This window comes from Ptychodera flava, chromosome 8, assembly GCF_041260155.1.
Source record: "Ptychodera flava strain L36383 chromosome 8, AS_Pfla_20210202, whole genome shotgun sequence".
NCBI lineage: Eukaryota > Metazoa > Hemichordata > Enteropneusta > Ptychoderidae > Ptychodera > Ptychodera flava.
In genome coordinates, this window is record NC_091935.1 from 24,353,261 (window position 1) to 24,379,002 (window position 25,742).

At 34.8% G+C, this 25,742-nt stretch overlaps 1 protein-coding gene and 1 pseudogene across 1 annotated transcript; both read right to left on the minus strand.

Moving 5' to 3' along the window:
* The window catches only part of LOC139138843 (uncharacterized), a 40,372-nt pseudogene extending 22,196 nt beyond the window's left edge, over positions 1–18,176 (minus strand).
* LOC139137926 (uncharacterized) lies at positions 12,225–13,567 on the minus strand. The gene is made up of 2 exons (XM_070706171.1): positions 12,780–13,567; positions 12,225–12,623 (listed from the first exon to the last, which is right to left on the minus strand). Exons 1-2 carry the CDS (start codon positions 13,377–13,379, stop codon positions 12,267–12,269), a joined length of 957 nt encoding a protein of 318 aa, XP_070562272.1. The 5' UTR covers positions 13,380–13,567; the 3' UTR covers positions 12,225–12,266.
* Positions 18,177–25,742: the final 7,566 nt, after the last annotated feature.

The following is a 25,742-nucleotide window of genomic DNA, read 5'->3' on the forward strand; positions in this document are numbered from 1 at the left end:
TATCGGATAAAAACGATAATTATCACTTTCTAAATAGCGTTCTAAGTTTAGAAATTAGCTGTAGTTTAGAAAGTCGGGCTTGGAGTGAAAAAGTTCCCAAGGATATATCGGATAAAAACGATAATTATCACTTTCTAAATACGTTCTAAGTTTAGAAATTAGCTGAAGTTTAGCAAGTTTAGAAAGTCGGGCCTTAGGTTGAAATTTTTTTCCAAGGATATATCGAAATAAAACGATAATTATCACTTTCTAAATAGCGTTCTAAGTTTAGAAAATAGCTGAAGTTTAGAAAGTTTAGAAAGTCGGGACTTAGGTTGAAATTTTTTTCCAAGGATATATCGGATAAAAACGATAATTATCACTTTCTAAATAGCGTTCTAAGTTTAGAAATTAGCTGTAGTTTAGAAAGTCGGGCTTGGAGTGAAAAAAGTTTCCCAAGGATATATCGGATAAAAACGATAATTATCACTTTCTAAATATCGTTCTAAGTTTAGAAATTAGCTGAAGTTTAGCTGAAGTTTAGAAAGTCGGGCCTTAGGTTGAAATTTTTTTCCCAAGGATATATCGGATAAAAACGATAATTATCACTTTCTAAATAGCGTTCTAAGTTTAGAAATTAGCTGAAGTTTAGCTGAAGTTTAGAAAGTCGGGCCTTAGGTTGAAATTTTTTTCCAAGGATATATCGGATAAAAACGATAATTATCACTTTCTAAATAGCGTTCTAAGTTTAGAAAATAGCTGAAGTTTAGAAAGTTTAGAAAGTCGGGACTTAGGTTGAAAATTTTTTTCCAAGGATATATCGGATAAAAACGATAATTATCACTTTCTAAATAGCGTTCTAAGTTTAGAAATTAGCTGAAGTTTAGCTGAAGTTTAGAAAGTCGGGCCTTAGGTTGAAATTTTTTTCCAAGGATATATCGGATAAAAACGATAATTATCACTTTCTAAATAGCTTTCTAAGTTTAGAAATAGCTGAAGTTTAGAAAGTTTAGAAAGTCGGGCCTTAGGTTGAAATTTTTTTTCAAGATATATCGGATAAAAACGATAATTATCACTTTCTAAATAGCTTTCTAAGTTTAGAAAATAGCCGAAGTTTAGTAAGTTTAGAAAGTCGGGCCTTAGGTTGAACTTTTTTTCCAAGGATACATCGGATAAAAACGATAATTATCACTTTCTAAATATCGTTCTAAGTTTAGAAAATAGCTGAAGTTTAGAAAGTTTAGAAAGTCGGGACTTAGGTTGAAATTTTTTTCCAAGGATATATCGGATAAAAACGATAATTATCACTTTCTAAATAGCGTTCTAAGTTTAGAAATTAGCTGTAGTTTAGAAAGTCGGGCTTGGAGTTGAAAAAGGTTTTTCCAAGGATATATCGGATAAAAACGATAATTATCACTTTCTAAATAGCGTTCTAAGTTTAGAAATTAGCTGTAGTTTAGAAAGTCGGGCTTGGAGTGAAAAAGTTTCCCAAGGATATATCGGATAAAAACGATAATTATCACTTTCTAAATATCGTTCTAAGTTTAGAAATTAGCTGAAGTTTAGCTGAAGTTTAGAAAGTCGGGCCTTAGGTTGAAATTTTTTCCAAGGATATATCGGATAAAAACGATAATTATCACTTTCTAAATAGCGTTCTAAGTTTAGAAAATAGCTGAAGTTTAGAAAGTTTAGGAAGTCGGGCCTTAGGTTGAAATTTTTTCCAAGGATATATCAGATAAAAACGATAATTATCACTTTCTAAATAGCGTTTCTAAGTTGGAAAATAGCTGAAGTTTAGAAAGTTTAGAAAGTCGGGACTTAAGTTGAAAATTTTTTTCCAAGGATATATCAGATAAAAACGATAATTATCACTTTCTAAATAGCGTTCTAAGTTTAGAAATTAGCTGTAGTTTAGAAAGTCGGGCCTTAGGTTGAATTTTTTCCAAGGATATATCAGATAAAAACGATAATATCACTTTCTAAATATCGTTCTAAGTTTAGAAAATAGCTGAAGTTTAGCTGAAGTTTAGAAAGTCGGGACTTAGGTTGAAATTTTTTTCCAAGGATATATCGGATAAAAACGATAATTATCACTTTCTAAATAGCGTTCTAAGTTTAGAAATTAGCTGTAGTTTAGAAAGTCGGCTTGGAGTGAAAAAAGTTTCCCAAGGATATATCGGATAAAAACGATAATTATCACTTTCTAAATATCGTTCTAAGTTTAGAAATTAGCTGAAGTTTAGCTGAAGTTTAGAAAGTCGGGCCTTAGGTTGAAATTTTTTCCCAAGGATATATCGGATAAAAACGATAATTATCACTTTCTAAATATCGTTCTAAGTTTAGAAATTAGCTGAAGTTTAGCTGAAGTTTAGAAAGTCGGGCCTTAGGTTGAAATTTTTTTCCAAGGATATATCAAATAAAAACGATAATTATCACTTTCTAAATAGCGTTCTAAGTTTAGAAAATAGCTGAAGTTTAGAAGTTTAGAAAGTCGGGACTTAGGTTGAAAATTTTTTTCCAAGGATATATCGGATAAAAACGATAATTATCACTTTCTAAATAGTCGTTCTAAGTTTAGAAATTAGCTGAAGTTTAGCTGAAGTTAGAAAGTCGGGCCTTAGGTTGAAATTTTTTCCCAAGGATATATCGGATAAAAACGATAATTATCACTTTCTAAATAGCTTTCTAAGTTTAGGAAATAGCTGAAGTTTAGAAAGTTTAGAAAGTCGGGCCTTAGGTTGAAATTTTTTTCCAAGGATATATCGGATAAAAACGATAATTATCACTTTCTAAATAGCTTTCTAAGTTTAGAAAATAGCCGAAGTTTAGCTGAAGTTTAGAAAGTCGGGCCTTAGGTTGAACTTTTTTTCCAAGGATACATCGGATAAAAACGATAATTATCACTTTCTAAATATCGTTCTAAGTTTAGAAAATAGCTGAAGTTTAGCTGAAGTTTAGAAAGTCGGGACTTAGGTTCAAAATTTTTTTCCAAGGATATATCGGATAAAAACGATAATTATCACTTTCTAAATAGCGTTCTAAGTTTAGAAATTAGCTGTAGTTTAGAAAGTCGGGCTTGGAGTGGAAAAAAGTTTCCCAAGGATATATCGGATAAAAACGATAATTATCACTTTCTAAATAGCGTTCTAAGTTTAGAAATAGCTGTAGTTTAGAAAGTCGGGCTTGGAGTGAAAAAAGTTTCCCAAGGATATATCGGATAAAAACGATAATTATCACTTTCTAAAAAGCGTTCTAAGTTTAGAAATTAGCTGAAGTTTAGCTGAAGTTTAGAAAGTCGGGCCTTAGGTTGAAATTTTTTCCCAAGGATATATAGGATAAAAACGATAATTATCACTTTCTAAATAGCTTTCTAAGTTTAGAAAATAGCTGAAGTTTAGAAACTTTAGGAAGTCGGGCCTTAGGTTGAAATTTTTTTCCAAGGATATATCAGATAAAAACGATAATTATCACTTTCTAAATAGCTTTCTAAGTTTGGAAAATAGCTGAAGTTTAGAAAGTTTAGAAAGTCGGGACTTAAGTTGAAAATTTTTTTCCAACGATATATCAGATAAAAACGATAATTATCACTTTCTAAATAGCGTTCTAAGTTTAGAAATTAGCTGTAGTTTAGAAAGTCGGGCCTTAGGTTGAATTTTTTTCCAAGGATATATCGGATAAAAACGATAATTATCACTTTCTAAATATCGTTCTAAGTTTAGAAATTAGCTGAAGTTTAGCTGAAGTTTAGAAAGTCGGGACTTAGGTTGAAAATTTTTTCCAAGGATATATCTGATAAAAACGATAATTATCACTTTCTAAATAGCGTTCTAAGTTTAGAAATTAGCTGTAGTTTAGAAAGTCGGGCTTGGAGTGAAAAAAGTTTCCCAAGGATATATCGGATAAAAACGATAATTATCACTTTCTAAATAGCGTTCTAAGTTTAGAAATTAGCTGTAGTTTAGAAAGTCGGGCTTGGAGTGAAAAAAGTTTCCCAAGGATATATCGGATAAAAACGATAATTATCACTTTCTAAATAGCGTTCTAAGTTTAGAAATTAGCTGAAGTTTAGCTGAAGTTTAGAAAGTCGGGCCTTAGGTTGAAATTTTTTTCCAAGGATATATCGGATAAAAACGATAATTATCACTTTCTAAATAGCTTTCTAAGTTTAGAAAATAGCTGAAGTTTAGAAAGTTTAGAATGTCGGGCCTTAGGTTGAAATTTTTTTCCAAGGATATATCGGATAAAAACGATAATTATCACTTTCTAAATAGCTTTCTAAGTTTAGAAAATAGCTGAAGTTTAGAAAGTTTAGAAAGTCGGGACTTAAGTTGAAAATTTTTTTCCAAGGATATATCAGATAAAAACGATAATTATCACTTTCTAAATAGCGTTCTAAGTTTAGAAATTAGCTGTAGTTTAGAAAGTCGGGCCTTAGGTTGAATTTTTTCCAAGGATATATGGGATAAAAACAATAATTATCACTTTCTAAATAGCGTTCTAAGTTTAGAAATAGCTAAAGTTTAGCTGAAGTTTAGAAAGTCGGGACTTAGGTTGAAAATTTTTTTCCAAGGATATATCGGATAAAAACGATAATTATCACTTTCTAAATAGCGTTCTAAGTTTAGAAATTAGCTGTAGTTTAGAAAGTCGGGCTTGGAGTGAAAAAGTTTCCAAGGATATATCGGATAAAAACGATAATTATCACTTTCTAAATAGCGTTCTAAGTTTAGAAATTAGCTGAAGTTTAGCTGAAGTTTAGAAAGTCGGGCCTTAGGTTGAAATTTTTTTCCAAGGATATATCGGATAAAAACGATAATTATCACTTTCTAAATAGCGTTCTAAGTTTAGAAAATAGCTGAAGTTTAGAAAGTTTAGAAAGTCGGGACTTAGGTTGAAAATTTTTTTCCGAGGATATATCGGATAAAAACGATAATTATCACTTTCTAAATATCGTTCTAAGTTTAGAAAATAGCTGAAGTTTAGCTGAAGTTTAGAAAGTCGGGACTTAGGTTGAAAATTTTTTTCCAAGGATATATCGGATAAAAACGATAATTATCACTTTCTAAATAGCGTTCTAAGTTTAGAAATTAGCTGAAGTTTAGCTGAAGTTTAGAAAGTCGGGCCTTAGGTTGAAATTTTTTCCCAAGGATATATCGGATAAAAACGATAATTATCACTTTCTAAATATCGTTCTAAGTTTAGAAATTAGCTGAAGTTTAGCTGAAGTTTAGAAAGTCGGGCCTTAGGTTGAAATTTTTTTCCAAGGATATATCGGATAAAAACGATAATTATCACTTTCTAAATAGCGTTCTAAGTTTAGAAAATAGCTGAAGTTTAGCTGAAGTTTAGAAAGTCGGGACTTAGGTTGAAAATTTTTTTCCAAGGATATATCGGATAAAAACGATAATTATCACTTTCTAAATAGCGTTCTAAGTTTAGAAATTAGCTGTAGTTTAGAAAGTCGGGCTTGGAGTGAAAAAGTTTCCCAAGGATATATCGGATAAAAACGATAATTATCACTTTCTAAATAGCGTTCTAAGTTTAGAAATTAGCTGTAGTTTAGAAAGTCGGGCTTGGAGTGAAAAAAGTTTCCCAAGGATATATCGGATAAAAACGATAATTATCACTTTCTAAATAGCGTTCTAAGTTTAGAAATTAGCTGAAGTTTAGCTGAAGTTTAGAAAGTTGGGCCTTAGGTTGAAATTTTTTCCCAGGATATATCGGATAAAAACGATAATTATCACTTTCTAAATAGCTTTCTAAGTTTAGAAAATAGCTGAAGTTTAGAAAGTTTAGAATGTCGGGCCTTAGGTTGAAATTTTTTTCCAAGGATATATCGGATAAAAACGATAATTATCACTTTCTAAATAGCTTTCTAAGTTTAGAAAATAGCTGAAGTTTAGAAAGTTTAGAAAGTCGGGACTTAAGTTGAAAATTTTGTTCCAAGGATATATCAGATAAAAACGATAATTATCACTTTCTAAATAGCGTTCTAATTTTAGAAATTAGCTGTAGTTTAGAAAGTCGGGTCTTGGTTGAATTTTTTCCAAGGATATATCGGATAAAAACGATAATTATCACTTTCTAAATAGCGTTCTAAGTTTAGAAATTAGCTGAAGTTTAGCTGAAGTTTAGAAAGTCGGACCTCAGGTTGAAAATTTTTTCCCAAGGATATATCGGATAAAAGCGATAATTATCACTTTCTAAGTAGCGTTCTAAGTTTAGAAATTAGCTGTAGTTTAGAAAGTCGGGCCTTAGGTTGAAATTTTTTCCCAAGGATATATCGGATAAAAACGATAATTATCACTTTCTAAATAGCTTTCTAAGTTTAGAAAATAGCTGAAGTTTAGAAAGTTAGAATGTCGGGCCTAGGTTGAAATTTTTTTCCAAGGATATATCGGATAAAAACGATAATTATCACTTTCTAAATAGCTTTCTAAGTTTAGAAAATAGCTGAAGTTTAGAAAGTTTAGAAAGTCGGGACTTAAGTTGAAAATTTTTTTCCAAGGATATATCGGATAAAAACGATAATTATCACTTTCTAAATAGCGTTCTAAGTTTAGAAATTAGCTGTAGTTTAGAAAGTCGGGCCTTAGGTTGAAAATTTTTTTCCAAGGATATATCGGATAAAAACGATAATTATCACTTTCTAAATAGCGTTCTAAGTTTAGAAAATAGCTGAAGTTTAGAAAGTTTAGAAAGTCGGGACTTAGGTTGAAAATTTTTTTCCAAGGATATATCGGATAAAAACGATAATTATCACTTTCTAAATATCGTTCTAAGTTTAGAAAATAGCTGAAGTTTAGAAAGTTTAGAAAGTCGGGACTTAGGTTGAAAATGTTTTTCCAAGGATATATCGGATAAAAACGATAATTATCACTTTCTAAATAGCGTTCTAAGTTTAGAAATTAGCTGTAGTTTAGAAAGTCGGGCTTGGAGTGAAAAAAGTTTCCCAAGGATATATCGGATAAAAACGATAATTATCACTTTCTAAATATCGTTGTAAGTTTAGAAATTAGCTGAAGTTTAGCTGAAGTTTAGAAAGTCGGGCCTTAGGTTGAAATTTTTTCCAAGGATATATCGGATAAAAACGATAATTATCACTTTCTAAATAGCGTTCTAAGTTTAGAAAATAGCTGAAGTTTAGAAAGTTTAGAAAGTCGGGACTTAGGTTGAAAATTTTTTTCCAAGGATATATCGGATAAAAACGATAATTATCACTTTCTAAATATCGTTCTAAGTTTAGAAAATAGCTGAAGTTTAGCTGAAGTTTAGAAAGTCGGGACTTAGGTTGAAAATTTTTTTCCAAGGATATATCGGATAAAAACGATAATTATCACTTTCTAAATAGCATTCTAAGTTTAGAAATTAGCTGTAGTTTAGAAAGTCGGGCTTGGAGTGAAAAAAGTTTCCCAAGGATATATCGGATAAAAACGATAATTATCACTTTCTAAATAGCGTTCTAAGTTTAGAAATTAGCTGAAGTTTAGCTGAAGTTTAGAAAGTCGGGCCTTAGGTTGAAATTTTTTTCCAAGGATATATCGGATAAAAACGATAATTATCACTTTCTAAATAGCGTTCTAAGTTTAGAAAATAGCTGAAGTTTAGAAAGTTTAGAAAGTCGGGACTTAGGTTGAAATTTTTTTCCAAGGATATATCGGATAAAAACGATAATTATCACTTTCTAAATAGCGTTCTAAGTTTAGAAATTAGCTGTAGTTTAGAAAGTCGGGCTTGGAGTGAAAAAAGTTTCCCAAGGATATATCGGATAAAAACGATAATTATCACTTTCTAAATAGCGTTCTAAGTTTAGAAATTAGCTGTAGTTTAGAAAGTTGAACTTTACGTTGAGAAACAACTCACCGGATATGTCGGATAAAAACGATGGTACAGCATTTTTATTGTAATGTTTTCCAGTGTTTCAAGGGAAAATGTGTAGTTTGTAGGAGTAGTCTTGTAGAACCAGGAAAATACTATTAGTTTCCCCAAGAAGTAAGTTTTAAAATCCAAAGCTCAAATATGACTTGGCCAATAGACCCCGAGAGAGCATACTTCCTATAAAATTGACCATTGCGTTTGGCAAGAAGTTGAATGTTACGAAGTAGAGAAATTGACAGTGAATCAGATAAACACAATTTGTGAAGAGAAATTGTAAATATTTGTTTTGTCCGTCAAAAACAAAGTCTGTCAAATAACCACCCGGCTAGACTACGTGTTATGAAAAATAAACCAGATATTTGACGTGGAGACGAATGTACATAAAAGTAACCATACTGCCACATTTCAAATGACCAAGGTGTGTTGAGATTATCTTGATCGCGTCCATTTGTGCAGATTAAGTAATGGTGCAAATTAATGCTAAGGGCCTTATTAAACGTGTTGCCCCTGTGGTTGCCAAGGTGTGTTGAGATTTGTCCACAACGATCGCGTCCATTTGTGCTGATTAATGCAAATTTATGCTAATGGTCTTATCAAATGTGTTGCCGGCCAGGCCGCCATCTTCCAGCTGCGTGCTCACAGTAAGAGATTGAATCATTCAGAAAATGGGGCCTGAAGTGAAAACAATTTTTCCTTGATATATCGGATAAAAACGATAATTATCGCTTTCTAAATAGCGTTCTAAGTTTAGAAAATAGCTGTAGTTTAGAGAGTCGGGGTTGGAGTGGAAAAAGTTTTGCAAGGATATATCGGATAAAAACGATAATTATCGCTTTCTAAATAGCGTTCTAAGTTTAGAAATTAGCTGTAGTTTAGAAAGTCGGAGTCAGTGGAAAAAATTTTCCAAGGATAAAAACGTTGGTACACCATTTCTGTTGTCATCTGTATATTCCCTAGTGTTTCAAGGGGAAAAGTGTGAGCTTGTAGGAGCAGTCTTGTAGAACCTGGAAAATACTATCAGTTTTCCCCAGAAGCAAGTTCTAAAAGCCAAAGCTGAAATGTGACTTGTTCAATAGACCGACGAGATAGTACCTCCAAATTAATGCATTGGCCCTATCAAAAGTGTTGCCGGCCAGGCTGCCATCTCCAGGCTGCGTGCTCACAGTGAAATGTGGAGTGCGTGAGATGAAGTCCCGCAAACTTTTCCAAGAATATGTCGGAAAAAAGGCTGATACAACGTTTCTGTTGTAATCTGTATATTCCCAAGTGTTTTTATTAAAGTAAAAAGTGTGAGTATGTAGGAGTTTTCTTGTAAAACCAGGAAAATACTATCAGTTTCCCCCAGAAGTAAGTTTTAAAATCCAAAGCTCAAATTTATACCAAAAATGGAACAATACTACCACAGTTCTAATGACCAAGGTGTGTTCAATTACGATCGCGCGCGTCAATTTGTGCTTCAAGTTAATGTTAATGAGGCATGATAAGGCTATTAGCATTAATTTGCACCACAATGGACACGATTGTCGGGAACTATCTGACCCTCTTCTTGTCTGTGTCTGAACACACCTTGGTCATGCTTGATTATTTACATTCGTCTTCACGTCACACATCTGGTTTTATTTGTCATTAACACTAGCGGTGGCTATTTGACAGTCTTTGTTTTGACGGTCAAAGAATAAACATTCACAATTTTTCGTCATCGCTCACTCAGAGCCACATTTCTCTACTTCATGACATTCAATTCTTGCCCGTTGAAATGGTCAATTCAATAAGGGGTGCTTTTCTCGCGGGTTTATGGAAAAATCACATTTGAGCTTTGGATTTGCCGCTTGGCAAAACTGATACAGTATTTTCCTGATTCTATCCGACATATCCTCGAACAAATTTTTTCACCCAAGGCCGATTTTCTAAACTTCAGCTAATTTCTAAACTTAGAACGCTATTTAGAAAGTGATAATTATCGTTTCTATCCGATATATCCTAGAACAATTTTTTCAGCCAAGGCCCGACTTTCTAAACTTCAGCTAATTTCTAAATTTAGAACGCTATTTAGAAAGTGATAATTATCGTTTTTATCCGATATATCCTAGAACAAATTTTTTCACCCAAGGCCCGATTTCTAAACTACAGCTAATTTCTAAACTTAGAACGCTATTTAGAAAGTGATAATTATCGTTTTTATCCGATATATCCTCGAACAAATTTTTTCACTCAAGGCCCGACTTTCTAAACTACAGCTAATTTCTAAATTTAGAACGCTATTTAGAAAGCGATAATTATCGCTTCTGGCTAAACTTTCTAAGTTTAGATTTAGATTTAGACAATTCTAATTTAGCCTTCTTAACTTCCAGCTAAACTTTCTAAAAACGATAAAAACACAATTCCGCACCTTAATGACTTTTGTCACCTTTACAAAATGTACCCCAGTCAAATTTTTTCAGATTTTTGCCAAAATTTTGATGAAAACCTGTAGCTAATGAAATGTGATGTCCGTTTGGTCTGAAATAATAAAAAAATTACAGAAAAATTCATAAAAAGTGTTAAAATGTTGCACGAAAATTTTGAAGGGAAAAATTACATCACTCAAAGGGGTAATGGTTAGTGAATGATTTCATACTTGGGGTTCACAACTCGGGATCAAGATATGTAGCCTGTCTGCTTTATAAACAGATCACAGGGCCAGGTAAAATTAACTATTAAGGAACTATTTCTTGGAATCACCACTGGGTAAAATAAAATGGACATTCCGAGGCTTCTCAATCATCACCTGCCTATTTTGAAATATTCCCTTTTAAAAGCACCACTCTGACCTCAAAATTTAGCAGGAAATATTTTTGTACAGAATGTTGGACACCAATCTTTAAAGCTTATCTATCACCTGATATATTCTGGGACATGCCATGTGCAATGTGCTTAGTCATTGCATGTCAAAAAATACTGAGGATATTTATGGGTTTGTAAACGATGCATGAAAAAATAATCCTTTAGCTTGTCACATCTATCATAGGAAAAATATTTCTCAGGAGCGGTTCCGTTTTTCTCTCTGGTACCGTGTAAAACACTTTGACCATGGAACTACTTTTTGTTATAGTTTCACGTTGTGCATTGTTCATCAAAATGCATCAGAAGAACAATGTACGATAAAAGTAAAGTTGCAATATTACGGGTTTGTAGGGTATGGAAGAGTCTTTGAATTTGGCATCAGACCAGAGAGTTTGATACATAATCATAGATTTTACATCCATCATATCTTTGCGCTTTTTTTCTACAGTGTGTTTCACCTAGGTACCGCAACTCAGCGTATGAGACGGACACAAGCCACGTACAAAACACACGATTAGCTTGGGTATCACAACACATTTCAAAGCCACCGATTCATCGATTAATTACAGTAAACCAGCATGGGGCAGCCGCTGTCTAGACTGAGAGATACACAGTTGGGCAGATCGTCCATGTAGCCGACACGAACACGAAGTGTCTGTTACTGGCTACCAAAAACTATGAAAAATAGTAAAGAATGAGCTACAATACAGTTTCACTATCAGTTGAAGGTAGAATAAGTCTGTGCCTTTGTATAAAATACTATAAAAATAGTAGAAAGTGAGCAACCAGCTGAAAGTTAGTTGAGGAGACCTTAACCGCATATCATGTCGGCTACATGGACTGTGTGCCCACAGTTTGACTAGACTTGATCTACAATGTAACTGTGTCTTTTACAATTTCACCTAAGAGTTCAAGAGGTGAAGGTATTCTCAACAGAAACTAACTAAAAAGCCACACATTGTAGATCAAGTGTATCTCTCTGTCTAGACAGAGCGGCTGCCCCATGCTGGTTTACTGTAATTAATGAGTGAGTCGGTGACTTTCAAATGTGTCGTGATACCCAAGCTTATCGTTTGTGCTGTACGTAAAATGTGTGCGTCTCATACGCTGAGTTGCAGTACCTTGGTGAAACGCACTGTAATTTACGCAGAGAAATGAAATGCTTTCAAGTATCAAAACCATGCATGTTGTGTCATTTTCCCCCAAAAGATCATGCGGGTGTTGCATGTGTGATTGGGGGAGGAGTGCCAGCACACAGAGGAGGGTAGGACAGCAAATTTCATACGCGTATTTATACCACGAATGGCCATGTGACCCTTTGTCCTGGACGTGCATATAATTGTGAAAACCAACTGCAGCCCTTTTGTTCTCATGCAAATAGTAAACCGCCACACTTTAATTCATATGTAAATTAGTAAACCCAACACTTTTCTGAATAGAAGTGTTGGGTTTACTAATTTACATATGAATAAAAAGTGTGGCGGTTTACTAATTTGCATACATTACATCCCTCGCCCAAATAACTCTGACAATACACCAAAATATATTGTGCAAATTGCAATTTTATATAATGTAACATTCAACTATCACATAGTTATGGTCACTGTTTTTGAACCTTTCTGTATTGATATACAAATATCATCGGATGCACATTTGTCACCGTCTCCCGATACTTGAGCTTCTACTGAGGCTGTGTCTGTAGGTTGGCGAGATATTACGGCCACATTTGTGGCGGAGGCGGCGGCGAAGGCGAAGGCAGCATCTTCGTCATCGGCGTTGGGGTCGGGGGGCTTTGGTGGTTGTAATGCATCAGATACATTCTTCTGTAGGGAGCTGCAAGTGCGTTTGTAAGCGCGGAGACCGTCGTCTGATCTATGACCAGTTCTTTCTTTTATCAGTTGTTCATCAAACCCCTGCTTGTATAGAGAAGTTGCTGCTGTAACCTGAAGAATATAATGAAAGGGATGTCTCAGTGTATAAGCATATATAGGCAAACCTTAAATAGAGAAATCAATTTATGACTATCATATGTTGAGAATTGTTGAATGAAACATTTAAAAATTTGCAGAAACACTTGCAATAAAAATGCAGAAATTTACCTTGCCAGAATGCCCAGTGTGGTATCCATCTATGCCAGCAATCTCACACATTTTCTTTGTATACTGTCGGATTGTGTTAATCCCAATCTTCTGGGAAGAGAACTTTATGGCATTGGTAGTTGTCTTCTTTGGTAGTGGCCGACGGTAGAATGCACCTTTACTTGGAATTAATCCCAAGTAATTCTTTAGCAGCTTCACTACACAGCGTGGATTCGATGGATCACTATATTGGCGGATATTCTTGTATGGTACTTTGCGGGAATTGTAAAAACCACCTTGATTATTTTTGCATGGTCGTCCATGGAATTCGACAAATTCTCCTTCTTTATCCGTTCCAAACACAAACTGTTCTGCCTGTAAATTGTTGTGCTCGTCCGATGCTCTCAAAGCGAAAACCTTTGAGACGTAAAAATACACAGCATAACTCAAGTTCTGGGCGTTGTCGATGGAGAAAACCTTGTCCCATAATTGTCCTTCATCCTCCCTAGTAAACGGTTGGGCCTGTCTTTTTTCCACACCTATGCCACTCCTGTCTGTCTTTTTCATGACGCCGTCTATTGTATGGTGGAAGTCTTGGAACTCTCCACGATTGGTATCCATGAAAGCCAGATCTGGACGGCGACATTCATCTCGCAAATACCGTTGTATACCACTGCACAACACTCTCAGGCTTTGGGAAGGATATTGTGAGCCGCATTGTTGGCGAACTTCAACAACAAAACGGCACAACCAAAAACATAACTCACTTGCCTCAATATCTCTGGTAAGAGCAGGCACGAGTGTATACATTTCACAGCTTTTCACTCCTGAATTTGTAATGCGTTGGTTTCCGTTTCGACCCCAGGAATCCCATACGTTGACGCCCCAATTAGTAGACTTGGTTTGTATTTCTTGGTACACGTGAACGCTGTATTTCAGCTAATTCCTCTGCACCCACAGGCTCGGCAAAACGTGACAGCTCTTGCGCTTTCGTAAGTTTGAAATCTTCCTGCAAGTCTTGTTCAACAGAGGCAGTGGCGGTATCAAACTTGAAAAGGTCAAATTGGGAAACGTACCGCTCGATGTCGCTATCATATTCGCCTTCTGAAATGTCAGAGAAGCTGTCCGTCACGTCCATCCTCCACGAGGGCTTGACACAATGAACTTCCACGTGTACAAATAATTAATTCAACCAGGTGTGAATGTTTCAAAATGGGCCAATCAGAGCACATCATTGCCTAGAACGCACATGGTTTCTCATCAAACCACCGCTGATTCATATGTAAATAGGTATCGATCATCGTTTACTTCATGGCCGTTCAGTACTCGCATGATAAGGATCAATTTTATTTCAAAATTCGTTATATTTCGTGGTATAAGTCGGAAATACCACTCGTTGTTGTGGGTTTCAATGGAAACCGTACAGTTTCGGTCAGAAGCCTGTAAACGTCACTCGGCCTACGGCCTCGTGACGTTTACACGCTTCTGACCGAAACTGTACGGTTTCCATTGTAAACCCACTCCAACTCGTTGGTATTTCCTATACTTACACAATATGTTCTTATGCTGTCAATGTAGATAAATACATATTGGTTTAGGTCAAGTGGCACTGGTGGAATGGGTAAACATTGACTTCTTTGGGACACCATGAACACAAACTGACCCCTTCAGCAAGCTGACAGATACGACAAATGGGATACTGGTCTAATCAGACAACCAAATAAAACTCTGTTCAAAGTCCATCAGATAATATCACAGTTAAAAGTTTGGCATGACCTGAACATTCAAAGTGAAACGAAAAACATTTAGGAGTTGTCTTCTCTTCTGTAACCACACATTTATATCAGCTTCTTTTGTCAAGGTTTTAACAACATTCTTGATGTCTTTCCAATGACTACATATTTTGTTTACCATCTCAATTTATGATTCAATTTGTCTGTTACTAGTGTTAGTGTCTGTATGCCCAGGCACTGTTGATGAAGATAAATGAAAGTAGTAAATCATCTTCATTATTAAAATTTTCATTAAGAAAGACTTTTGCTGAACAAGGCACAAATACTATTTTCATCTTCAGTTGGCTTTGTTGTCAATGTAGTCCTCATGATGGCTGATGGATTGGATATGATACAGGGCATTTCCAAAAAACCTTCTTCGTGATTTTTATAATTCAGGATTGCTCTACAAACTTGCTCTACAAGAGATGTCCAATGGGGTGAAGCATAGAATTTGAATTGATGTAAGGTAAAAGAAAGCCCATGTACACAGAAATACATGTATTTCAAGACATGTTTGTACACTTGGGCTTGTTTTTACTGGAACATCACATGATCTCTTTGGCGCGTACTCGGTCTGTAGGAGTCCGCCACGTGTCCTTTTTATTCCAGAGTACACCCATATGAGGTGGCAGATATACCGTAAAATGAAATACAAATTTGATCACAAACACTGAATATCATTTTTACAATCATCGCTGTATACATGTGTATAGAACTCACGGCTACTTGATTCATGGTTCCTCCACTGTGCTTGAATGAATTCTAAACTTCAACTACTTTAATGAGATGGTGTTATCATATTGTCAACATACAACTGTTAAATTGTACAAGTAATGATCTACCAATTGGGGTTAATAAATGTCAGCCGTTATCACCATCCTGGCAATATTATACCATTCAAACAGCATACTTGTACTACACTGTTAGTTGTGTGTACCCTACAGATGAATATCAAAATATCAATCAAACTTGGAGCAAACTGTGTCAGACTTTTCATTTCTAAGTTCATGCCTCCAAAATGAAAGGCTTAAACTTTTGCTTTTGCTCATAAACTTTCCTCAAGTAGGCTTTTGCAACCTTTCTCTTTCAAAATTAAGAATAAAAAAGGGGAAGGGGGTTACTGTGCAAATGTTGGTAAATTGAGAAACAAATTACCAAATATTTATGAATATTTGAAATTCAAAATTCAGACCACCATATCCCTGTGTTATCTCTATGGGGAAAGTGAAATTCCAAATTTTCACAAAACTAAGTGAGTGAAAACTTGCTTTACTCGGATTGAGCCCCAATAAGTGGTAGGCCAACAGAATATTGTAAAAGTTTGAGAATCTGAATATCTGTCCCTGTGGTACATTTTGCCTTAAACCATAATCTAACTGTTTTAGAGCAGATAATGTAAAATTTGTCACTTCAGGATACATTTAACCCTTTCAGTGCTGCAATTTTTCCCACCAAAATTATCGTGCGCAACATTTTACCAATTTTGTGAATTTTTCTGTAATTTTTTTGACAATTTTGGATCAAATGAACATCACTTTTTATTGGCTTCAGATTTTTATCAAAATTTTAGCAAAATTTAGAAAAAAGTTGACTGGTTTATATTTTGATATAGGCGACAAAAATTGACTTTGACGCTCAAAGGGTTAATAATAAATAGTAACAACCATGTAACTTCTTAGCTTATCTTAGCTGGACTTGAACAGTCAGCTAATTAGGATTTTGCAAAGTCTGTTTCTTGACTGTCTATAATTTTTACAATGTCAAAATTTCAGAAAATACTGGGTTCATGTGGATTGACCCCTCAAAGGTATGTAACGTTTGGTCAAGTAGAGTGTTAATTTGTATGTCATTCTGTTAATTGTCATGTGAGGCTTTCACCATCATGGATATGGCCCAACTCGGTTAATTACAACAGTGACTTTGGAGCTGGGCACATGTAACTATCATCATGGGGCTGAAAGCATATGAAGAAAACTTATTGAAGTGGCTTTTACCTGAGGACATTGGTCCGTATTTCCAGTCTCTGGGAAGCTGGACAAGCTCCAGTGGCAGTTGACGAATTAGCACTGAAGAAGTCTCTATGTGGATTCTCTCGTGCTCAATTCCCATCAGTAAAGCCCACTACAGTTGAACAAAAATACAAGTTGTGAGACTTCAAACTGTTAGAATACATTCTTATCATAGTTGTCACTTCAATCGAAAAATCAAAGGACTGTTTGGAGATAGATTCAAAAAAGGTAAACTCAGGGTTTCTTTAAAGTACTTTAACTGTGCAAAAAAGCATTGGAAACTTAAGAAGAAAATATTTATCTTTGCATAAATGAATATCTTTAAATTTGGTGTTTGCAGCATGCAGGCAATCATTATTGTGTACAATTATGGTTTACCTTCCCATCATGCATCATTGATAGTCTACCAACCAATCATGCATCAGTCATGGTTTACCTTCCCGTAACGCATCAGTCATGATTTACCTTCCAATCATGCATCATTTAGTCTACCTACCCATCATTCATCAGTCATGATTTACATTCCCATCATGCATCAGTCATAGTCTACCAACCCATCATACATCAGTCATGGTTTACCTTCCCATCATGCATCATTTACAGTCTACCTACCCAGGGACTATCTTGGTTGATTGGCAGCTCCAGTGGAGTGTCTTCGATCACTTTCAGGATAAGATTTCTCACTTTTTGACGATAATCAGTCACCTCCTTGACAGATGGCCACTTGAAACTACCACCCATACGATAATTTTCCTTTGTGAAAAATGGATGAATAGTTGAAACATCACGGCAGATTATGGGAAGAATAAATTAAGATAAAGATCTTCATCTAACAGTAGAATGAAAATATGTTCAAGATATTCTTTGTTGGAACAAACTTTGAGCAATTCAATGTTTTATGTTAAAAAGATGAAAATTATCACATATGAACATGAACCACCAAAGGTCACTGTAGCGCAATGCTGACAAATCCAATCTGTTCATATTGATTTGCCAGCTGCATTTATGACAAAATTAAGTTTTCCACCACATCTGCCAGGTAGTGGAATTTTTAGGAAAGTATATAGCAGGTTCTTGCGCTGGCACAAACTCAGCAAAATCATTGGGATAGATGCTAGCAACTTTACAGTTACCCTTCATGAGATCATTCACTTAATTTAACAGAAACCTTTGAGAAAATCAAAGAAAATGCAGCACATATTATGATAACTGTAAACGCTCGCAGAGCAGTGTTTATTTGCTGTATGGATTGCCTTTTCTACTCAACCAGACATCTGATTGATACCATGTGACAAAGACACTGTGCATTCTGATCGAACATGATTATGGGTTACCATATCAACTTATCGCCAAATCACCTTTTGGGACAAGTATACCACTTGATTTTGACAAGTTCAGTCCACATACGCCATTCAAAATATTGTAGTATACCCTTTCTTTGAGGCAATCTATTGCTTAACGTTACTTTGAAGGCCTTATTATGTTTATGTCAGGTGGTTGGTGTGCCTATGAATATAAGTTGTCTAAACTACTTGAGTTCATTATCAGTTTACTCACTGTATCATCCCAGGACATCTCATCAACACCAGTCTCAAAGAGGGTTTCAAATTCAAAGTTCACCCGTTCCTATAGAAACAAGTAGGAAAATACTGTAAAAATCAACAATTGTATCCATATAACGAAGGAATAACGAAGGATACTATATATATATATATAATATATATATAATATATATATATGAGCAATAGACATTATTTCTTGTTACTTGAAGTAATTTATGTTATTATCTGTAATTGTTTCTCTTCTGGCAATTAAGACCCCTGTGAACTCCCACAAGGATGTCTGTTCATAATACTTGTGTGTGTGTATATATATGTGTGTGTGTGTGATGTGTGTGCCTGTATAGTGTATAGTATCAATGGGACACATTGCTACAGTTAATGTACATAAATTACGCATGTGCATTTGAACTTTGTTTCCCTCTTTTGTTTCTAATTTATCATGAATACTGATCTTTACCTTAATAAGCTCAGCCAATAGCAGCTTGTTGACGTAAACAGTGGCTGTATGAGCATAGTAGAAGATCAACGGCAGACGCAGTCTGTCCGGACATTTGTTGAACACTGACTCATCTGGTGGAGAAAGTTGAAGGTTAAAAAGGCGATAGCTCATATAGCTGCATTCTTGGAATTGTTAATAAAACAAGTACAACATAATTTATATCACAGATATTTGCATACATGGAGACAACAGTCGCTGGATTTCTTTATTACTGAGAAATCAATAAACAACACCAATTTCAAGTATGTGTCTCAAAAGTGAAAGACTTAAAACTTTTGCTCAAACTTTCCTAAATGAAACTTTCAACCATTCTCTTATCAATCATCAATAAAAATAGGGGGTCACCGTGCAAAATTTGAACTAGAGAAACAAGTTACTCAACATTTTGCGATATTTGATATTCAAAGTGGCTGCCATTTCCGTTGTAACTCTATGGGGGAAAAATTATATTTTGGATTTTTGAAAAACTAAGCCGGTGAAAGTATTTCATTCTCCAAGGCCTTTGAAATGAGTCCAAGCAAGTGGTATGATCAGAAAAGAATTGTAGAAATTTGAGAGTCCAACTATCTGACCCCTCGAAAATGAAAGATTTAAACTTCAGCTCAAACTTTCCTCAACTAAACTTTCAACTTTTCTCTTTCAAAATCATCAATAAAAATCAGGAGTCACCATGCAATTTTTGACAGTAGGGAAAGAAAGTACCCAATAATTTAACGATATTTTAAATTCAAAATGGCTGCCCCTGTGTTATCTCTATGGGGAAAATAAAATTCCCTATTTTCACAAAACTTAAAGCCAGTGAAAACTTTATTTACTCCATAAGCTCCAAATGAGCCCCAACATGTGGTAGCCTAATAGAATATTGTGAAGTTTAACAGTCTGAATATCTGACCCCGAGGCGCATTCTACCTTAAATTGGCAAACAATATCGACTTGTATGATACAATTTGTGTGTGATTGACTTGCATGTAAGATGTTACCAACGATTTCACTTTTGACAATTTTTTCAGAATTTCACTTTCATTTTCATCTTTACAATATCAATCTAGATTACAATTTCATTTCGGTTTAGTTTCTTGCAAACCAAGTTTCTCTTTCGTTTTCCAACATCTTTCTTTTCAAGCGATCTTATTTTGCTCATTACTGAACAAATGTTATCTTATTTCTGTCAAAAATGTGTTCTATAGTTCTAATAAATATTATGACTTTGCATGTAAGATATTACTGACGACTTCAATTTTGACAATATATTTTACAAAATCTCACTTTCACTTTCACCTTTACAATATCAATCTGGATTACTGAACAAAATGTTCTTTATTTCTGTCAAAAATATGTTATTATAATTCTCATAAATATTGTGACTTTGCACGTAAGACATTACCGAGGACTTCAATTTTGACAATATTTTACAGAATCCCACTTTCATTTTCACCTTTACAATATCAATCTGGATTACAATTTCATTTCAGTTTAGTTTCTTGCAAACCAAATAACTCTTTCGTTTTCCAACATCTTTCTTTTCAAGCAATCTGATTTTGCTCATTACTGAACAAAATGTAATCTTATTTCTCAGTGTCAAACACTGGGTTGTTCTAATAAGTATTGTGACTTTTCATTGGTATTTTTCATTAACTTATGATTTTAATTGTGTTGCTAAGACCTCAAAATGCCTTTTCTGTGGAAAGTGTTTTTGTTAAAGAAATAAATACTACTAATACTGGTTTAATAATTGCTTTTCTTATTATTATCATCGTTGTTGTTATTTTTATCATCAATGAAGAATTGCATTGCAGTAATACATGAGAACATGTCATGAAGTACTCAGGATGACTGGGTTTCCGGATGCAAAAGAAATCACATGGAATTTATTTTCAGTAATTCTATGAATATGCCTTGTATCAATCACGCAATTTTTTTTTTTGCTGTAGGTTGGTTGAAAATTCACACGGCAAAACTTGTGTTTGTGTCACCATTTGGAGATTTACTTTGCCAGAATGCTTATTAAAACATTCCTTGTTTACTTGACAGCGTTGTTTATCATGCAGAGATGACAATTCCCTAGATATACGTTTTAGAAGTGACAGCTATACTGGCAAGCCAGGACAGCTGAGGCCTGGTCCAACATAACAACCATTTTCAATGGCCATTGGTCTGGGTTGTCCTTTTTCAATGATTTCGGCCAGAAAGTGCCATAATGTAGACCAGGTCTAGCTTTATGCATCGATGTTACATGTATTTTACCCTGGCGAAAAGGCCATATTGTCCCATATTTCTGACTTAGCATACTTGAATCGTAGAAACACTCAAAATTGTTGCCGCTATGGTTCACCTAATATTGGTGTGCTGCCACCAGGTAGACATACATGTAGGGTCATGTGAAGGTCATTCGAGTGCAGTGACGGTCAAATATGTCACACTCACCTTTCAGTCCGGTAAATAAACTCTCGTTGATTTCAAAGGAGTTTTCAAAGTACGCTCTGAGCTCCCTGAAAGAGGTACATGTAGGTCGTCATGCAGGTCTGTATTATGCATGTATCTGACAAAGGAACTTCAATAAATGTACCATTAAATTTTGCCTACTTACATAAAAGTATCTCTTGTCTAGGACCTTACCTCGGTAAAAGTGTACACTATGCTTCCTTCGAAACTGGGAGGAAGCATATAGCATACACCATAACCAAGGATTTAGGTCCTTGACTAAAAAGTCTCCGATATAAAGATAAGATGCAGAGCGCGTATTTTGCGTTCTCACAGTGTCTCAAGACGTTGCATGATGGATAACTGCAGACAGACAAAATTTATGCTGCAAGTGGCCGAGCTATTTTGTGCAGGAGCAGACTGTTGTATTTTGTGTTTAGCTGTAGTCCATTTTTTCCCCCTCACTTGCATGTATAGCCCCTTCTTAATTCTGCTTTCTCATTTTCATGTTCAAGAGCACACCGGAAGTTACATTTCAGTACATTAGTGACTAACATCAAGGCCAGTTACTTTGCTGGGATTTCACACTAGTTAATTTTTGTACATTGTAAACAGTTTACCACTATGTACCTATAGTTTTATAGGTAAAAATGTGTCACTTAAATACAATATTAAATAAATTCTAAATTGTCTTTTCTCATTTGTGCTTTTAATGTTAGGCCAAATAAAAAAAAATATGTGTTTCCAGTAACCTGATCTACCCTATATAATATCCTCTGACACTTAAACTTCTTTTTTCCTTGATTTTGAAAATATGCATAATTTTGCCAAATTTTGCTGTTGCATGACGGGATATATACCCAAATTAAAAAAAATACAAAATAAGAAAAAATTCCTGACCGACATACCCTATTTCCTGACGGCATGTTAAATTAAACACACAACATTTTATTTTACACCTGAACTGGATGCTGCAGCTGGAAAGAATACAAAGCTCAAAAATGTTTGTGGTTTCATTTTTAGTGACTTGATCAGAACATAGACCCTCATTTTTCTCGAAGGTCTACCGTATAATCAGAATAAACACATGCAGACACATATAGACAGACAAAGAAAAAATGATACTAACGTCTTGCTGGTTTTGGACAAATCTGGTGGCTTCATAGACTTCAAGCAGTAATTGCCAGTCAACAGGAGTTCTTCCATTTTGTCTTGAAACAGAAAATAAAAATTGAATAGATATGTGTAAAATTACACACTAGACTAGAAACCTAAACAATTGTATACGTGTAAGTCAGTCTTGTTCATATAATTCATTTCTTAATAAAATTTCTGTGCTATTTATAACTCCTACACAGCTTCCACTCCTTCCATATTATCAATTTTTCCATGACCTTTGCCCTCATTTGCATATTCATGAGTCCAGGTACAGGTATGTATTTCAGCAATTGTGATCTTTCCTTGAATGGGATCAATCAAGTGTGGGGGAAAAAAAAAACAATAAGGGAAATTAAATGATGATTACTGAAGAATAATTAATTATTCAAAATTTCAAATTACTCCAGCTGATCTGTTTCCACCCACAATGCTTATAACATATCATTTTCAAATTAAAAACTGCAACTTATTCACGATATGAGATGACGTGCTATGATGACAGAATTTCGGAAGTAAATGCTGAGAAACAGAATGTGGGAAGTGAAAGTGCAAATTTGATGACTTGAACAGAACTTCGATAATAGAAAATGTCTCACTTCCAGTCCTCTTATGTCATTCCTATAGAACATTTAAGATGTTTCCTCACATGATGGGGTCAATAGCTATACTTTTGAAACTATTTTCATTTTTTTATGCCTTAAAACAAAATACATACTATTATTCTTTTTCCCGATGTATGTTTTGATAAAAAGTGTCGATATTACAAACACAATTTACGCCATATAGAATATACAATTGTTGTTGACTAATCAATTCTAGTCTGGATTAAAAGCTTAGTTTCCAACAATAACATTGGTGAACTCCATATGTGGAAGTTGTTTTGAGAAATTGATGAGTTGAACACTGAGCGTTTTGGTGTTATCTTGAGAGCTGCAGAGTGTATTTCACACACAGAACGAAAGTAATGGAAACTAAATAATTGTTACATCGAATGGAACTTTTAATATAATTGATTGGCCCGCATCATTTTTTATCAGTCGAGTCGATCCAACTCATGAACCGTAGAATTTCCATTGAAAGTGATAACTACTTGCTACAAGGCGAACCATTTAATTGTGCATTACCAATATACAAATACTTCTCCCTTAGAGTGCCAATTTTTGCTGCCTATACAAAATATAACCGAGACAATCCTTCAGATCCAGACAATTTTTGTTCAGATTTTTTCCCAAAATTTTGATCAAAAACTGTAGCCAATGGAAAATTATGTCCATTTGGTCCAAAATCATCAAAAAATTACAGAAAAATTCAGAAAAATTGAGTGAAGTGTTGCACTAAAATTTTGGTGGGAAAAATCAAAGCATTCATACAGTTAAAGAGCACTGTAGAAGAGCGATTGACCTTTGGCAATTACCCTGGCAAAGAAGAGCTGTGTCATGCTTTACCCTGGATTCAAATCCAATAATCAATTGATAGTTGACCTCTTTGATCAAACAAGTCTGGACTTGGACTTCATAAATCCTCTTACGAAGTGCTTAGCAGCAAATACAGCAGTCAATATTTATTTTTTTTTTTTTAACAGTTGAAATGCTTTTGTTTCATGGATTAGTTAGCAAGAGCTTATTGCCAAAGCAGCCCAATTTCTGCAAACACCTTCATCCCATTCTCTTGCACACCTGAAGGGTGACCATGAAATGAAAGGGGGGGGGGGGGGAGGGGCCAGGCTAAGGACCATGGATACAATATTTACAATAATATATAACATACCCATAACTGATAACTTATCATTATTCCCCAGAAAAAAGTATGCTAAAGGTTTGACCCTTGACCTTCTGGTAATGTTTTTTTGATTTGTCTTTACCATACAAAACACATGTACTAGGTCATTGGGGCCACCAAAGCTGTCCCTCTGTTAAGGGAGGGAAGGGCCGAGCTCGATATCTGGGAAATTCACTCTGATTTCTTCACCCCCCAACCCAACAACCTTGATCAATCATTAAACTTAGAAGTCCCTCATCCTAGATATAGATTATATCTTCTATCTGAAGATGGGGCAGCCCGGCTAGCAACTTGCTCATCACCTTTTCTTGTAAAAAAGCAGAAGTACACGACCACTAGAAATAACGTAGACTTATGTGAGCTCTGCTCACCAAAAGAACTGTACATAAGGCCAGAAAAAAGATTGTTTCTGGTCATCGCACATGTCATTTCAGATTTAACCTGCGCGTCATGTCTTTTTTTTTCGGTTACATACTCATCAGTACAGCCATCCTTGATATCCCTGTTTGCATATCCAAAAATGCTAAAAAGAAAATGGAAGTATTATGCAGCCAGTGATAAAAGACAATAACTGTTGCATCAATAGTGCCAAAAGAAAAAATCTGCATACCCGTATCACTTTCGCTTAATATCAAGGACCAGAAACAATTTTTTTTGCCTAATGAGTGGTATAATTGAAATGCAGGGTTTTCTACGATAACGTGGCAGCAAAAAAGAGACAAAATGAGTTTGGTTTGCCAGCTTGTGAGAGTCACAGGGAGTGATTATCCCCTCCGTGAGAGGGAAAATTTTTCAAAATTTACCACATTTTTGAGCATAATTAATTACCTTAAACATATATTGAAGACTTGAAGCTTTGTTTGCATATGATGACAAAAACAGCGGTATTGGAGTGGCAGGTAGGAGAGGGAACACGTCACAGGACATGACAATAAACTAAATAGCAGATTTTCATAAAGGGCCGCAGGAATATAAAATACAGAACACTTGACATAAAATATGGCATGTTTAACCCTTTGAGTGCTGTAAATGTTCCGAACAAAATTTTAGTGCAACATTTTTACCAATTTTTATGAATTTTTCTGTGATTTTTTGATAATTTTGGACCAAACAGACATCACATTTCATTGGCTACAGTTTGTTATCAAAATTTTGACAAAAATCTGAAAAAAATTGACTGGAGCATATTTTCTAAAGGTGACAAAAAATTGACTTTGGCACTCAAAGGGTGAAGCACTTCAGTCCATAGGCCCTGTATACCTTTTTGTATTGCCTATATTCAGTCTGACTGTAAGTGATGAGGTTTGCAGAACCTGAAAATGCCAGCTACATTCTAAGACAGAATATTACAGCTAAGTAATTTAAAAGTAATTTCCCTGAAATTTAACTGACAGCCAGTCAATTTGGCCTGCGGGTAGAAATGAACACGCTAGAAAGTCGTGTAAATAACATATTCTCCGTCACCGTGAGTCTCACAAAAAATTCATCTCTTTCTTGAGACCATTAATTATCTGCCCACTCTAGATTAATCTCATTATGAACTGATGAATTTACTGTCACAGGCCACTGCCCATAGAGGGCTTATTACTTTGCGTCAAAGCCGTATCAAAATATGTGGAAATTAAAATCTAAAAATGGAACTCGAACAAAAGATAATACGTTTATCATCACTCTTGATGAAGACTATGGCTGAAATGTCTTCAGTAAGGAAAGACATACACAACCTGTTGAATGAAAGCTTTGAAAAAACACTTTTGATCAAAGCAAAACTGTATTAATAT